This window comes from Lipotes vexillifer, unplaced genomic scaffold (genome assembly GCF_000442215.2).
Source record: "Lipotes vexillifer unplaced genomic scaffold, Lipotes_vexillifer_v1.1 scaffold444, whole genome shotgun sequence".
In the NCBI taxonomy this organism is placed as follows: domain Eukaryota; kingdom Metazoa; phylum Chordata; class Mammalia; order Artiodactyla; family Lipotidae; genus Lipotes; species Lipotes vexillifer.
The window spans coordinates 992,579-1,010,436 of record NW_006793488.1 but is presented as its reverse complement, the minus strand read 5'-3'; the positions used below and the strand labels follow the sequence as shown (position 1 = coordinate 1,010,436).

At 46.6% G+C, this 17,858-nt stretch overlaps 1 protein-coding gene across 1 annotated transcript in view; it reads left to right on the top strand.

Moving 5' to 3' along the window:
* F13A1 (coagulation factor XIII A chain) overlaps positions 1–17,858 on the top strand; it is a 141,819-nt gene that overhangs the window by 92,493 nt on the left and 31,468 nt on the right. Inside the window, exons 9-11 of the mRNA XM_007466408.1 lie at positions 7,034–7,137; positions 8,495–8,583; positions 16,883–17,036. Of these exons, the coding sequence (XP_007466470.1) occupies positions 7,034–7,137; positions 8,495–8,583; positions 16,883–17,036 (347 nt within the window). The remainder of the gene's footprint in view (positions 1–7,033; positions 7,138–8,494; positions 8,584–16,882; positions 17,037–17,858) is intronic.

Sequence of the window (17,858 nt, the reverse complement as noted above, 5' to 3'; positions counted from 1 at the left end):
AATTTTCATCAGGAATATCAACTGATAATTTGCTATGTAAGAGAGAGAGGTAAAGGTGTTCAGGGTGCTATTTTCAAAGTAAATCCAGCAAGGGGAACTCAGCAGAATTACAGAAGGCCTTCTGCTAAGTAGTGGTGTCAAATGTGGCTCATATGGATGGGTGTCATCTACTTCCTGAACATTTTGACGGTTCCATTTTCGTCTCTCACACGTGCCATCTTCAGCCCCTTGAATGGGTCTTTCATGCTACATCAGACTGTGCTTAAACTGTGACTTCTTTTTTAAATAAATTTATTTATTTATTTTTGGCTACGTTGGGTCTTCGTTGCTGTGCGCGGGCTTTCTCTAGTTGCAGCGAGCGGGGGCTACTCTCTATCGCGATGCGCGGGCTTCTCATTGCAGTGGCTTCTCTTGTTGTGGAGCATGGGCTGCAGGCACACGGGCTTCAGTAGTTGTGGCACGCAGACTCAGTAGTTGTGGCTCGCGGGCTCTAGAGCGCAGGCTCAGTAGTTGTGGTGCATGGGCTTAAGTTGCTCCGCAGCATGTGGGATCTTCCTGGACCAGGGCTCGAACCCGTGTCCCCTGCATTGGCAGGCGGATTCTTAACCACTGCGCCACCAGGGAAGCCCTAAACTGTGACTTATTAATGAACATCATAGGATCCCTTCCCTGCATATAATAAGCAAAAACAAACACCTTCATTGCTTTCTCTTTTTTCTTGATGGGTGATTGGTTCCTACAGGGGGCACTGGCTTGGTCTCCGCCTGATTGGACTTTTGGCCTTCGGCGGAGAAGACCCCAGAGGAGCTCCAAATGCCCCTTCCTGGTTTCAGCACTCCAACAATGAACAGCTGCATTCTGAACCATCGTGGTTCTCCCAGCTCCCAGCTCCATAAAAGATTCCTCCAGCATACTTCCCTTCCTCTGAATAATTCCTTTCTGTTGTCTTGCTTCATTACCTTTCCCAACTGGCAAGGTTTTTCTTGGTCCAAGCTTTTATTTCCACTTTGGAATGTCTTACTAGGCAAGCGTCAGAGTCCACCAACTTGTCTCTTCTTCTTTCCCACCCCACCCACCCCCCTTCGTTACTGGAGTGACCAGAGTTTAACAGGTCCAGGGTGTGCTGTCCTTTTTGTCACCAGTATCATTGCCTGTGTCAGGAGTATAACAACAGGGCCAGAGAGGCAGGGCTGTGCCCATCTGCGACAAACACAGATAGCTGCAAGATAGACCAGGGTCTTTCTCCTACCCCCTGCCATTTGTAAAATAAAAGAATTCAAAGACTTGGTTTACACTTGAAGTTGGTCCAAGACATCTCTACCCCCGCTTTCTCTCAACCTTATTTGTGCTCTACATTGAGCCCTAATAAAGCTGCAGAAACAAAATTACAGACCCACATCTCTTTCTTCCCTTTTAGGGAAGAGAATCTTTCTGCACAGTTTGCAGATGAGATGACCCTGTGGAATGTTTAAGCAGTTAGCCAAGTTAAAGGCAGTAAAGGACTCCGTGCTTAAATTATCCACTCTATTTTCTTTGAACGTACAGCACACAGAGCCCAGAAGCCCATCCTGGTCTCAGCTGTGTTTTCTGTCCACTCTGCACCCTCCCATGGGCACTTGTCACTCTTGACGTGACCTTAGCCAGTTGTTAGAACTGTGCTCTTCCTTCTTTAATAAAAAAGAGTCCTCTTAATGGTTGCTTTTTTTGGGGGGGGTGAGGGGGACTAGTATATATTTATTATAAAAATTTCAAACATTGCAGAAAAAAGTATAAAAATAAGAGTCACCCACTTTCTAGCTACTCAGAACATTTACAACATTTTGCTAAACATTCTTTAATGGGTCCCTTTGCATATTGTATTCATTTTTTATTGCTGCATAACAAATTTCCAAAACCTTGGCAGCTTAAAACAACACAAGCTTATTATCCAACAGGCTCTGTAGGCGAAGGGTTTGGGCCCAGGTTAACTGGGTCCTCTGCTTAGGGTCTCAAATAATGGCAATCAAAGTGTTAGCCTGGACTGTGGTCTCCTCTGATGCTCAGGGCTCTCTTCGAAGCTCATTCAGGTTCTTGGAAAAATTCCGTTTCTTGCAGCTGTAGAACTCATGAAAGCTTCCATCTTCCTCTAGGCCAGCAGGAGAATGTCTTTGCTGCTTCAAACCTCTGGCTTGCTATGTCCCAGACCTCCCAGATTTAAAGGCTCACGTGATTAGGTCAGGCCCACATGATAATCTCCCTTCTAATTAACTCAAAATCAACAGCTTACTTACCTTAATTACGTCTGCAAAATCCTCTTTGCCATGTAAAATTGTAATCACAGGAGCATCCTATTCATAGACTTCACCCACATTCAAAGGGAGGGATTTATACAAGTGTGAGGATCGTTTAACATTCTGCCTTCCACACATGTATACATACACAATGAACACTGTACCTGGTGTTCTGTAGCGTGATTTTTAAAATTGATATGCCATGGTTATTTTTCCTACCTAATAAATACAGATCTGATTTTTATGGCTGAATAGTATTTTATTTTGTGATTTAAAATAGTTAATCACATATTGGACAGTTTCTGATTTTCCTTCTTAAAAATTATGCAAGGATGAACGTTTCACATTCTTATCTTTGCATGTGTGTAATTCTAAGGAAAGGAGTTTACCAAATCAAAGGGTAAACTAAACCAATGCTGCCATGTCCCTTCCAGGGTCCTCCAGCAGTGCATGGTGCTGCTTTGCTAGTGAGGCTCTGCTTTTGGTGAAGATTCTCTGCGTCTTTTGCTCCGATACTGCCAAATTACTACATCCTTGAAAGGAGTTCTAGAAATCACTAGCTGCCACTGCAGGAAACATACAGGAAGTAACATAAAGTAAAGATGTGATGTTCACTTGTCACCTCCATCATCTCCCCAAAGAAGTTATTTTCAATTTGATTAAATAACTTTCGACGAGATGGGGGCTTTATTTTAATTTCTACCCTGCTTCTTTAGAAAGAGGCAACAAGGCTACCAGATCACACTGAAGGTTGGTAATCTTTTTAACTTTAAAAGGACACTGCATATTTTGATGGTATGGTGGGAAGTCGGGCTTCAAATGAAGGCTCTGAGAAAATACAAAACCGTGAATCTTAAAAACAAACACACAAAGATTTAATTATGCCTGCCTGCCTTGCTAGGAGATATCCTTAACTTTCAAGCAACCAATACTTTGTGAGCACCTCCTATGGGCCAGTTCTAGTTCTGGGAATGGTGAACAGGCAGGCGGAGCTCACAGAATGAATCCACACACTCTGCAAGTGCATATGATGAAACAGCAAGATACATTTATCTAGATACAGATCTAGGTTAAAAAGCTTTAAAATAAAAAAAAAAACTTTCCAAGAAGCACATATATTTTCCCAGCCTGGATAGTAGGTAAACGGAATTCAGCAATGTCTGTAAATGTCAACCCCTTTCATAGGGGAACTTGAGATGTAAAAGGCAGGCGTGTATACCCAGAAATACTGAACATCCAGCCAAAAGGGGACCCTCGTGGCATGGGTGGCCCAGGACACATTTTCCCTGGCCATTCCTGAGCAGAGAGAATGGCATGATGGAAAAAGCCCCATTTCTTCAGAGGTTGCAACCTCTTCCTCTGCTCGTGGCAATCTGGGAGCCCAGCTACTGGCCTTCCACCCGTTGACTAAGGCCCAGCCCCTCCGGAGCATAAGTTCTGTTCACTTCACCCACCGCTACAAGTACCTGACCCTCTTATTAAACTCTTCCACCCCAAACACACAAATAAGGTCTCAGTCTTAGGTGAAAGTGGAAGAGACCGTGAGTACAGAGAGAAGAAACCTTTCCCCATCTCCTGGTCATTTGAAAAGAAATAAAATCCTCAAAGCAATGTCTTTACCTGAGATCTGAAATGCGAAACTTATTTATCTTGTTCAAGGCTAACCTGGCCCAGGATACTTGAATTTAAATAAGGAGGTTCTGGGGCCTATTACCCTAGGGCAGTGCTGGTGAAAGCCAGGGTTGCTAAACATCGCAGGCTGTGTAGGAAGCGTGACTGTGGCCATTTGGGATTGCAAATGTCTCACTGCTGTTCGTTCTGGATCTCTCTGCCTGATGGTGCAACGTTTACCGTTCTTAAGGGGCGCTAGCATTGCTTATTACCTGATCACCGTGACCTTCCTTCCAGCTTCAGAGCAAAGATAGAGGCTCTCAGGTGGGAGCCAACCTCATGATCCTGCCCCGACACCTCACACCTTGACCCTGACCTACATCTGCACCCCCGTCCCCTGCAGACAATGCCTCGCTCCCCACACTTGTCCATGGCGCTGTTCTCCACATCATCCTCCTGCATCCTCGGTATCTGAGCCTTTCTTTACTCCATCTCTCCCTTTATTCTATCTTATCTCACTCCCACTCTACTGGGAGACATGACAATCTCTCCTAACGTAAAAATAATCAAAACAATCTTCCCGCATTGCATTATTTTCTAGCCACTGCCCTATCGTCTCTTCTTGCATTCGCAACCTAGGTCACCCTTGGCGGAGAAATCCACTCCGCATTTCTCCCCTCCCGTTGCCCCTGCGTCTGGCGTTTGCACTCACCACTCTTCCATCAGCAATAAAGACGCCAGTGGCTTCCTACGTCAAATTCCGAGTGTCAAGTGTGTATATAAAAATGCCTCTTGGGTATCATCCTTTGAGTTTCTCACGGGCACTCAAGTTCATCATGTCCCAGATGAACATGTCACCCACCCAACACCAGCTCCCAACACATTCAGCCTTGGTGAATGGAACCATCACACTCCCTGGAAACTCAAAAGCTCCCTCAACACTCACAGTTCCCTTCTGACAGCTCCCCTCCTCCTCCACGGTGACGAGGGGAAACTCAGCTCAGTCTCTGGTCCTCGCCCAGCTCCCACAAATACAGATCTGCAAGTTTAACTGGGCCCAGGCATAAAGCTCAAATATTTAACTTGGGATAAAAGGATCTCGCGATCTCATCCTCACCAACAACATAGCTCAGTGTTTAAAAGCACGGGTCCTGAAGCTCCACTAACTCACTGTGCAACCTCAGGCAAGATTCTTAACCTCTCTGTGCTTCCGTTTCCTCCCTTGTAAGTGGGGGATAATAATAACAATACCTTTTTCATAGAGTACTGGGAACATCATATGTATTCACGTACATAAAGACTTTAAACAGTGCCTGGCATACAGTAAGCGCTATGTGTATCTGACAGTCTTGCGGTGTACTGCCCATTTTCGCCTGCCCATTCTCTTCTCCTGCGCACACAAGTATGCAGACATGATACTCACCAGCCACAACAGCATGCAGGTCACCAAACACACCATGTTGGCTATTTCTTGTCTCCATAGCTTTGTTCTTAGTTCTTTTGTTAATCTGCTAAACTCCCATTTATTTTTGGGGACTCAGCTCAAATATCACTTCTGCTGTGGTGCCTTCCCTCCTGCCCCAAGCACTTCCCCACTGAGACCCGATTGTACCCCAAATGAATTTCCCCTGTAGCATGCATCACTTCAATCAATTACTTTTAAAAGTCAGAGAGTTACCATGTTTGAGCACTTATCACATGCCAGACCCTGTTCTAAGTGCTGTACATGTATTAGCTTGTTTAAGCCTCGCAGCAAACCTATGAAATGTTTTAACAATTGGTTTCTGTGTTCATCATTCCTCCTCAGTCGTGGGGCCCTTTATGGGCAAGAACCTATGACTTGATCATGACTGGGTGTCCAACATGGTGCCTGGTGCATGATGGGCCCATAGATAAGTGAATACCTCTGAACTGAGCCAATCAAAGATGAGCTGAACTCAGAGAGAGATGGGCACATGCACGAATTACTGACGTTGAAGGACACTGAGGTGTGGGTGGATGGTGGCTGGATCTGAAATTCACCAGTGCTATAAACAAAGACTGCTGTAACTACCTTATGCCACCATTAAATTGTTATTACTATATGAATATTTTCTATAATGCAGACAGGTTAATGTGCTTCCATTTGTTTCTGTAATGTCATATAATTTCAAGTCTTTCCAAGGACATAATAATACAATTCATGATGAGATATATATATATATATATATATATATTTTTTTTTTTTTTTTTTTTTTTTTTTTTTTTTTTTTGCAGGCCTCTCACTGTTGTGGCCTCTCCTGTTGTGGCGCCCAGGCTCCGGACGCGCAGGCTCAGCGGCCATGGCTCACGGGCCCAGCCGCTCTGCGGTATGTGGGATCTTCCCAGACCGGGGCACGAATCCGTGCCCCCTGCATCGGCAGGTGGACTCTCAGCCACTGCGCCACCAGGGAAGCCCCATGATGATATTTTTATCCCATGCTCTTGCTTCAAGGGTCACTTGCTAAGTCTGAAAAGTTTTGCCTGGCCTTCAGCTCATGGGTCACCCACTTTTGATAAAGTGTAAAGAGACACTCACCCTGACAACCTTTCCTTCTTGTTGGACACCAGATGGAAATTTGCCACAAATTACAGACAACTAAAGTCAGGAGTTAACATTACAGTTTCTATGGCAATAGTCTAAGCCCATAAACAAAAGCATTCTGTTGCTTAATTGTTACAAAGGGGTATGCTTTTTATAAATCTAATATACATATAAATATAAAAGGAATTCAAAGATAATAAGTATTTCGGTTTTCATTAACTTTTCTTCCCTGCCATATCCCTTGAGCCCATAGTAAATTCTGTTTCATTAGGCAGTAGACAAGGGTTAAGGTCAAAATCGTTTAAGGCATTGATTAGAATATCTCTGGGTGGCCTTGAAGCTGATATTAGTGGGGGAGAGAGCAACGTCCAGCCATATGAGTGCCGTCCCAGGGGTGCCAATGGAAAAGGACCTGCACAGAAAACTTAAGTCTAGAGCCCCAGTATATCTCTGGGAAGCTTCCAGCTAGCTTAAGGCATTCCAATAATTTATACATAGCATAGTCACAGGATTTTTGGTCACTTTTTGATTTCCTGGAGCATTGAATGTGATGGGAAGTTTAATCTCGCTGGGGTGGTGTTTTTTTAAGGAACTACCACTGCTGGAACGAAGCCTGGATGACGAGGCCTGATCTTCCCATTGGATTTGGAGGTTGGCAAGTCGTGGACAGCACCCCGCAGGAAAACAGCGACGGTAAAAACCGCATCCTCCCTCAGGGAAATGGATGAACTGCCGGTCTTTATTTTGCTTTTATGATTGCATTCGATGTGTGGGAAACACTCCCTCCCAGTGGGAACAGCATCAGAAGTGTGCTTCCTGGGCACATGTACAGGGTTGACTACCTGCCAGTCAGGTTTAACTTCATTTCACTGGTCGTCTTTACTCTGATTATTTTGTAACTTTTAGGGGGAAAAAAACATAAAATTTAACATATATAACCTCATCGATCCTTGCTTTGATAAGCAGTTTTGAAGACAAGAGAAAAAGTGTCTGGGTAAGCACTTTTGCTAGGCTATAAAATAGACTTCAGCCCTGCCTGATAAACAGTGACAAGATAGAAGGCAGTGGTGAAAATAAAGAACTCAAAAAATAATTACAGATCATCCTTTAAATTGTTGTTTTTCCAGACGCTGATTTCTTTTTAGGTTGTGTGATTTCTTTCAAAACTTGAATATGTAGGTACTTAACGTGTGTGCTAAGTAGTGGCAGCTATGACCCCCCTCTCCCACCGAATTTTTATAAAATCACACACGTCATGAGGCCTCATTTCTCTTCAGCATGATGATAAAAATCAGTGGTCTAGGACATGACTTTTCTCTCCCCAGGTGTTGATATAAGATATTGATGTGTGTATACATATATACACAAAAACGTTCATTACATACTCATAAGGGAACGCCAGTACAATACTGGACTTTAAGAGAGAAATTTCAACACTTTCTGGTGTTCCGGGTTATATATCATGATGAGATAGCTGGGTGACTAATTAACAAGAGACAGCTGGTTAAAATTCAAAGGACTCTGTAAAAGTCAGCATGGGCCTACTGACTTCCTGAGTGCACGTGGTCCATGTGTGTGGCTAATATCCAGATTCTCCAGTTAAACTTGACATGTGTCCATAATGTCCAAACACAAAAAACAAAAGTGAAAACAAACAAACAACAACACAAATACTGAGGACGGATCACTGTTTCCAACATTCCAGATACGAGTTATGAAAGGATAAGCCCTATGTAAGCCAGCGGCTGGGCACCAACACACTTGAGTCTGTTTGTAGTTGGAAGAGTAGATGCAGAAATAGTGTTGCCCTATATTCTTTTCGTGGCTTCAAATTTTGGTTTGCAGAGTCACTTCCAACAATTCCCTCTTGATTACACACGTGGGCCATTCACCCGCTCCGGCCATGGAAAGCACTGGGGCTACCGCGGGGATGAAATAGAGGAACATTTGTCTCTGCAGAGTCACCTCAGGGCTATGATCCAGATCAGCTCTGTATCTGGACAGAACTGAAGATGGCAAACTCATGCTCTCCCTCCTCTGTGTGATACAGGGATGTATCGGTGCGGCCCGGCCTCTGTTCAAGCCATTAAGCACGGCAATGTTTGCTTCCAGTTTGACGCACCCTTCGTTTTTGCAGAGGTAAGTGGAAAGCTGGGGAAAAGGGCTGCTTTCCTTCCCAACCTCTTAACACATCAAAAAATAAGGTACTGGGCTGTTACTTCTAAATTTCCCGGGTACATAGTGTATGCTTCATGTCTACAAAGTTAACTAGACATCATCCCAACCCCCAGGCACCGCATGCTAAATGCAGTCCTTACTTAAACATTTTTCTCTCCTTGATGTTTTGAGATTTTTCCGCCGGAAAGCAATTGCTTTGCTAACCTTAGCTTAGTTCTGTGTACCTCTGAAGTAGGTATCAACTGCTCCCAAGAAATTAAGTGACTAAATGAATCACTCAACAAAAAATTGGTGGAGACGGTCCGTGAATTGGAATGGCAGAGTGTACTTTTTCACCCTGAGACTAGCCCAACAGTTCACATGGAACAACACCTGAACACACCCCAACTACAGTCTTAGTCTGGGAACTCCAGTCCATTTCCTGCCATTCCAGGCCATCCTCCAACAGTGGAGGCAGAGAGTACAGCTGCTAGAATACGGAGGGGAGAAAAGGGTCTAGAACACTGCACACTAAAGGGTGGATAGGGACGGTTTGGGAAAGGGTCTGAAATTCTGCAAGAATTGGATGGAGGTCGGAAGCAGAGAGGGCAGTTCAAGGGTGCTCCAAAGAGAGCTCAGGAAGTCAAATTAAATGTGAGAGACATCTGGTGAGGGACAAGGCCAGGAGGCTGCTGAAGGTAGGGGTGAGGAGCAGAGATTTATGAGAGGCAGGACTGACCTAGAGTATAATTTGACGAATGAACGCAACGAAATAATGCCTACTGCTACGTAATCACTTTGCCTGCCATCGGATGCTCTTAGCAACCCTTTAAAATGGGTGTTACAATTCATCCCATTTTACAGAAGAGGAAAATGAGGCAAAGAGTGGTTAAATAACCTTTCCACAATCATCTAACCAACAAAGAGTAGTGCTAAGATTTAAAGCCAGGCTGGCACCTGAGCTCGTGCCAGTAAACACCACTTTCTGCTACTATTCTAGAATGAGTAAATGTCTATTACCACTATGTGCCAGGCACTGTGGGAATTCAGAAGCCTATGTCCTTAAGTAACTTGATTCTTGATGGAGATGGTGGTACGTAAACACAGCCACGTTTAAATACCAATAACGCAAGGGATGCTGTGGAACTAAATGTCAGACAGCGATGTAGGTGATAAATGACTTTTACGTTTAAGTTAATTGAGAAATATGAGCTAGGAACTGAGGCAGGACAACAAAGGCCACAAGACCCTGTCTAGGGAGAGTGATCTGGGAACGGACACAAGGACAGCTACATGATAGCCACAGTACGACAAGTGGAGTATTACAGGAGCCCATGGAAGGAGGACCAGGGATGCTCCCTGGAGGGAGTAGAGCCTGAAGCAAGTCTGGAGGGATGATTAGTAATTATTCAGGCAAAGGGGATAAGAAAGAAGCCAGAGGAAGGAAAGAATTTTACACAGAGGAGAAAACTTGAGCCTCCCAATGGTATGTGCAGACAATTAAAAACTATACAGGCTCATGAAAAGTGATGTGTTGGGAGGCGTCAAATGATGACAGCTGAGGGAACTAGACATGGGACCTTCTGTCCTGAGAAATGGCTTCCCACCGGGAAGGGACAGGGACCTGCGCAGCACAGCCTTGAAGGGAAGGCCTGGGGCGGGGGACACGGGAAGGCTGGGATGTTACTCCACGCCCAAACCAGACAAACGGCGACAGCCGGGGAAGGAGGGGGCAGGAGGGGGCAGGCCTGGGAAATGTTTCGGAAATAAGAGAAAGCGGAAATGTGAATTACACAAAAGGAACAGTGTCTCTTCTACTGTTCCTACCATTACAGTTTCTAGAAGCCTTGGGAGAACAGGCAAGACCGTATTTGGAATTTCACCCTCTCGACTTCATTTTGAGAGTTAAAGGTTTATCCAATCCTCCCCAGCTGCCGTCTGATCATTTCTGATGCTACGAGCACTTCTTAATGGGAAATCACTCTAAAACTCGCCAAGCCTTGTTTTTGTATTTTCATTGTGCTTTGTTGCTGCGAAGGGGAGAGGAACAGCCTCCCTCCGAGAGCGAGTTGCCTAAGAGCTGTTAATGCGGACGCTTTCTGCTGTTATTAAATATAGATCGGGGTGTTGTGAATGTCATCGGGACTCTCAGGTTATAATTACTCCTCTCTCACCCACTGCAGACTTGTCTGACAGCGTGTAGGATTGCTGCCTTGGCACGGGCTGAGCTTCAGGGCTGAGCCATTTATAAGAGATGCTCCAACTGCTGAAAAGTGCGTGAGGACTCTTTTCTCAAGGGTCCTAAAGTAGGACTCCACGGGGCGCGTCGGATTTCACTTTAATGAGAGTCTATGTGACTCAGGTTCTAGACAGCATCTTCCCTCCCTTTCTCGCCTCCTTGCTGCCTAAGCTTGCCTCTCCCTGACCCCAGCCACGTCAGCCGGAACGTGCCTTTTCTTGCCTCTCCGCAGACGGACTTTCTTGGTCACTCCTTACTCATTTCTGGGCCAGATCAAGCATCAGGTTCATTGTCTTCCTTTGGTTTTCTCAGGGCTTTTTTAGTGAAAGCACAACCCCAAATAAGAGAGGTATGCACGAAAAGCATCCTACCTCTCCCCGTCTCCGTTTTGGAAATCTACCCTTCCCATTTCTAGATTTCTTCCAGGGATTGAAGCTTACTTCTCTACCCACCTCCCTTCTCATGCCCTCAGCCCTGCGGTGAGTTTCTTGGTTCTGGAGGCTCTTCGGCCCGTCCTCCCCGACTCCTGGGGACCTGGGGCTCCTAAAGAGAGCAGAACGGTTCTCAGTGTCGGGGCTACTTTCCCAATTCCCACGTTCACTAAGCATTCAGGAGCTGCTGCTTCTCTTCTGTCTTAGTTTCTTCTAGCTGTGTCTGTTGACCCCCTCACGCCATCCCACTCAAACTCCACACACACACACACACACACACACACACACACACACACACACATGCACGCACGCACGCACCCGTTTTCCCACCGTGGCCCCGAGCTGATTTTCACGGCAGGAGTGACAGGCCCCGCCCCCGTTTTCCCCCCCTGGCCCCGAGCTGATTTTCACGGCAGCAGTGACAGGCTCCTCGGGGCCGCAGTCACCACCGCGTCGCTCCAGAAGCCACACGTTCCCTTGCTCTGGGCCAGCAGTTCCCTGTACGCTAACTGTGCAACTGCCCCTCTGCAGATTCTTCGTTCTCAGTTCAAGCTTGTTTATTTTGCTACCACTTATGAGATGCAGCCCATTTTTTGGCATCCCCTAGTCTGATCTAGAATAATTCACCCATTCATTCAAATAACCTATGAAACTTTGAAATCATCTTGGCTTCTCTTCTTAACCTTCCTCAGGCATCTTGCCGGAAATATAATACCTTCCCATAAGATCAGAGATCCAACCATGCCAGTGATCGCCATCATTACCCTCTGAGCTCTGAACAGCACTGAGATCTGGGACGTCTGCCCCTAAATCATCTGCTTCCTCCTCACTTGCCCCTTTCCTGTTTATTCTCCACAAACCAGCCAGGAGTATCCTTCATAATGTAAACAGAAACATGTCACTCCCCTGCCCCAAACCTTCTAACGGATTCCCATCACTTTTACAATACACTGAGGCATAAATCATTACAAGGTTCTGTGCGATATGGACCCTGGCTTCCCCTCCACCCCCATCCCTTGCTCATTTCCTTCCAGCCATACTGACCCTCTTGCTCTTTTGTCAGAGTCTTTACACATACTGTTCCTTTGGCTATGACAGCTCCTCCCCTACCCTCCACCCCACTTAGCATGTCCTGTTCCCTCCCTGCATCCAGATCTCTGTTCAGCTCACCTCCTCGAAGAGACCTTCACTCACACCACCTCCCACCTGAAACATCACCACCTGCCCTGTTGTTTCTGTCCTTCTACTCTGACTCGGTGTTATTATTTCTCTCCTTGCTAGAATGTAAGTTCCACGCAGGTAGGCTCTGTTGGCTTCTCATCGCTGAAAGCAGGGTCTGGCACGTGGCAGCCACCACTAAATACATGAATGAATAGAGCAAGCAAAAGCGTGTGCATAGTACACTGCTGAGAGCAGTATCCCAGAGAGACAGGGGTCACATGGCACCCTCAAGTGCCGGCAGTCCTGGTGGGAGATGAGGCCCACGTATGCAGCAGCAGGGGGCGCACACAGGAGTGTGGCCGCGTAGCCAGCCCCCGCAGGCTGAAGGAGTGGTAAGCACGGGGTGGACGTCTGGCAGTTGTGCCATGAAGGCTCCAGGGCCAGGTGGGCATCCACTGCCTTCCTTTAGAAGCCCTGAAAGGAGCACCCCCTTCTCAGCACAGCCTGCAGGGCAGTTACTTCCACTCGGGAACAAATGAAGAGAGCAAACACTGTCCTGGGTCCTGGAAACCAGAGCTTCCATCCTGAGAGGTGAGAAGTGTAGCTTCTGCCAGCAGTGGACACACGTTTACATTCCTTGGGCAACAAGAAGTTTGCAGAGAGGCCCCTCTCTAGCCTGAGGACCCAGCCCACCTTTGCTGAGCCCCAGGGGCCCTGAAACATCCAAACATGCTCTCACATCAGAGTCTTTACTCATACTGTTCCTCCTGGTAGGAAAGCTCTCCCCCTACTGTCCACCCCACTTTGGAAGTGCCCGTGTCTGACCAAGAAGCAAGGGGTGGTGGGGCTGAGAATAGCCATATTTCACGTTGGGTTGCCCAGGTTCTGCGTGACCAGAGCCCTTTCAAATGTATGGGTAAGACTAGATGGTCTCAAAGACTCCTTTCCACTCAAAAGAAATTAAACACAGGACTTTCACAGGTGTTGCTTATCTACTTGCCAGCCTTGCAAGGGAGGTATCATTAAACCCAGGCTCAGAGATATTCAGTAACTTGCCCAAAGTCACAGAGCCTAGGTCCAATATTTCTTCCCCTTATGACTGTTCTACCATAGAGATTCAGCTGGTCTGGCATACACTTTCTAAGCCCCTCGGTGATTCTAACGTGCAGTCAGGATGGAGAACCGCCACACTAGCGGCTGCAACCAAAAAGAAAGCTTGCAGATGTCACTTGGAAAGGATCCTTTCCCTAAACCCTCACGCCCCACATACATATGCAAAAGCCATTTTATGTGTGTGTTTCTCCTTTCCTTTCCTCACAAGGGACAGTGTAGTGGGCTGGCCTGAGATTTTTAGCCTACATAAATTTCCTAAGCTATGCTCAAGGGGAGACAAGGATTTATCCACTTTCACATTTAGCCTTGTCTCCCTGGAAAACTGAAAGCTGCTTTAAGAGTTGTTTATTAAGAGGATATTTATCATCATTGTGGCTCTAATTTGCAAGTGAGGAGGGAGCTGTCCGTGCCTGCATGGTCTCCTCCAGAGGGACGGCTGAAATTCTCAGGAAGCTCATTTAAAGTTTCCTTGAACATTTTTTTAACAAAATGAGAAATATGCTTTAGGTGTCTGCTGTGTCCTCTCTGGTCCTGATTCCTGGTTTCGCATCTCAGCCTTTCACAGGGTGAAGGTCAGGGCACGTGCTATGACCACCCAGGGTGAAGGGTCAGGGCACGTGCGATGGGCACCCAGGGTGAAGGTCAGGGCACGTGCGATGGGCACACGCCCCTGCCCACCTTTGTACGTCTCCACCGCCTCCCAGCCATGTGACCACAAACACTCTGCTGACTCTCTGACTCTTGGCGCCTCATCGCCTCTGAAACAGGGATAATAACACCTACCTCACAGGATTGTCGCTGTGGGGTTCAAATTAAATCATTCAGAAATGTCCCTGAAACGTTATGGCTCAATAAATATGGACTTACTTCCGTTCTCCTTAACGGAGATCAGACTTCACGTAAATTCAGAACATTTTGTGAGAAGGCAGAGAAAAGTTGCTCTCTTTTTTTTTTTTTGCGGTACGCGGGCCTCACTGCTGTGGCCTCTCGCGCCGCGGAGCACAGGCTCCGGACGCGCAGGCTCAGCGGCCACGGCTCACGGGCCCAGCCGCTCCGCGGCACGTGGGATCCTCCCGGACCGGGGCACGAACCCGCGTCCCGCGCATCGGCAGGCGGACTCTCAACCACTGCGCCACCAGCGAAGCCCAAAAATTGCTCTCTTAAACCTCATCTTTAAAAGCGAGGGATCTGGGGCTTCCGTGGTGGCGCAGCGGTTGGGAGTCCGCCTGCCGATGCGGGGGACACGGGTTCGTGCCCCGGTCCGGGAGGATCCCACGGGTCGCGGAGCGGCTGGGCCCGTGAGCTATGGCCGCTGAGCCTGCGCGTCCGGACCCTGTGCTCCGCGACGGGAGAGGCCACAACAGTGAGAGGCCCTAGTACTGCAAAAAAAAAAAAAAAAAGCTAGGGATCTATCATCAAGTTTTCCCATTACCTAGTAATGATCATTACATTTTTACTCAATTTTGATGTTTACAAACCTCTGTGAGAATCATGCTCACATAGCTTCTATCTCGCTCAGTCCCAAGGTGTTCCTATGAAACTGGCAGAAAAAGTGTAATTATTTTCATTTTATAGAAGCAGGAACGGAGGTTCAGAGAGGACAAGGTAACTTTCTAAGAGTACACACCCAAGATCAGAGCCCGTGTTCCCTGCGGCTCATCCAGCGCGTCTCTTAAATACCTTCCTCAGAACCTTTGAAGCGGCCAGTCCCTCTGCCTATCACAGCCTTTCTTCTCTCCATTTACTTGCTTTAATTATTTTAAGCTTTAGTGGGGTAAAATTGATATTTAAAATGCATACATTTAATGTATACATCTTGATGGATTTGGACCTATGCATCTACCTGGAGAAAAATCTCCCAGGAGCCACCCGGCAGACTTTCTCTTCTTCCTGGAAGTAGGTCGCGCCATCGCTGTCAGCCTAAAGAAGTCTGAGGAGAGTAACAGACAGGGTACTTTCTGCTTTGCCTTAGGAGGTAGGATTTGCCAGCAAGAGAAAGGAAAGAAAGAAACGGTTGGCACTTAAATGACTTAGCGCAATGAATAATGCTGTCTCCAGGGACCCTACATGGCTACACTATTGAGAGTTAGAGATTTTGGTGACAGGAACGTTGGATGCTGGCTAATGGTCTCCTCTCCTGTTTTTAGGTCAACAGTGATCTTGTTTACATTACAGCTAAGAAAGATGGCACTCATGTGGTTGAAACCCTGCTCAGCGGCCATGGCTCACGGGCCCAGCCGCTCCGCGGCATGTGGGATCTTCCCGGACCGGGGCACGAACCCGCGTCCCGCGCATCGGCAGGCGGACTCTCAACCACTGCGCCACCAGCGAAGCCCAAAAATTGCTCTCTTAAACCTCATCTTTAAAAGCGAGGGATCTGGGGCTTCCGTGGTGGCGCAGCGGTTGGGAGTCCGCCTGCCGATGCGGGGGACACGGGTTCGTGCCCCGGTCCGGGAGGATCCCACGGGTCGCGGAGCGGCTGGGCCCGTGAGCTATGGCCGCTGAGCCTGCGCGTCCGGACCCTGTGCTCCGCGACGGGAGAGGCCACAACAGTGAGAGGCCCTAGTACTGCAAAAAAAAAAAAAAAAAAGCTAGGGATCTATCATCAAGTTTTCCCATTACCTAGTAATGATCATTACATTTTTACTCAATTTTGATGTTTACAAACCTCTGTGAGAATCATGCTCACATAGCTTCTATCTCGCTCAGTCCCAAGGTGTTCCTATGAAACTGGCAGAAAAAGTGTAATTATTTTCATTTTATAGAAGCAGGAACGGAGGTTCAGAGAGGACAAGGTAACTTTCTAAGAGTACACACCCAAGATCAGAGCCCGTGTTCCCTGCGGCTCATCCAGCGCGTCTCTTAAATACCTTCCTCAGAACCTTTGAAGCGGCCAGTCCCTCTGCCTATCACAGCCTTTCTTCTCTCCATTTACTTGCTTTAATTATTTTAAGCTTTAGTGGGGTAAAATTGATATTTAAAATGCATACATTTAATGTATACATCTTGATGGATTTGGACCTATGCATCTACCTGGAGAAAAATCTCCCAGGAGCCACCCGGCAGACTTTCTCTTCTTCCTGGAAGTAGGTCGCGCCATCGCTGTCAGCCTAAAGAAGTCTGAGGAGAGTAACAGACAGGGTACTTTCTGCTTTGCCTTAGGAGGTAGGATTTGCCAGCAAGAGAAAGGAAAGAAAGAAACGGTTGGCACTTAAATGACTTAGCGCAATGAATAATGCTGTCTCCAGGGACCCTACATGGCTACACTATTGAGAGTTAGAGATTTTGGTGACAGGAACGTTGGATGCTGGCTAATGGTCTCCTCTCCTGTTTTTAGGTCAACAGTGATCTTGTTTACATTACAGCTAAGAAAGATGGCACTCATGTGGTTGAAACCCTTGATACCACCCACGTTGGGAAATTAATCGTGACCAAGCAAGTTGGAGGAGATGGCATCAAGGACATTACTGACACCTACAAATTCCAGGAAGGTAAGTTACTGCAGTCGAATGAAGACTGCTCTGCCCAAGTCTGCTTAGCACTCTCGTAGTTACAGTCACTGTCACCACGAAGACGTGTGTTCCGGAAAAGGCATGGCCATTTGCAGCATTTGGAAGTTAGGAGAGAACTGGAGAGAATGCCCATCACACCGACAATTTCTCGTGTCATTGTAGTTTTACTTGTTTGTTTGCTTTGAGCGGAATTCTGCTTCACATGCCTTTTGAAATAGATGCTTTAAAGTCACGTCTATTTTAACAGAATATAGAATGTGTTCTTGTTCATAAAAATATGAAAGAATCTTAATTTCAAATAATCCTATTAGAAAACGTTACATAACTAATGTACTTTTAGATCAATAACGAAATTTAAATACCTGTTCACATTTATTTAGTACCTTGAAAACTATTTTCACATGCATTGTTCCCTTGACATATCGTGGAAATCCCCTGAGACAGATGATACAACATTAATAGGACACTGCAGTCTCACTAATTCAGGCCAATTAGAATGGAGGCCCGTTTCAATCATAAAATAATGTTAAGGTGGTTTTTGTTAACTCTTCGTGTGTGGAATGTTTGAAATGGAGCTGTTGAGTTCAGTCCCGTCTCCATCGTACTGAGTGCCTGCTCTATGCCTGGAGTTGTGTTTGGTGCTGGGATCCCCACGGTGAGCAGGACCCAGTTTCTGGGCAAGTGATAGGTTCATTCTGCTGAGAGCTTTGAAAACAAAGAAGAGGGGCAGTCAGTCCAACCAGGAGATTCAGGAAAACAAAGCCCGATAAGAGAAGTCCCAGACCACAGTTAAGGAAGCTG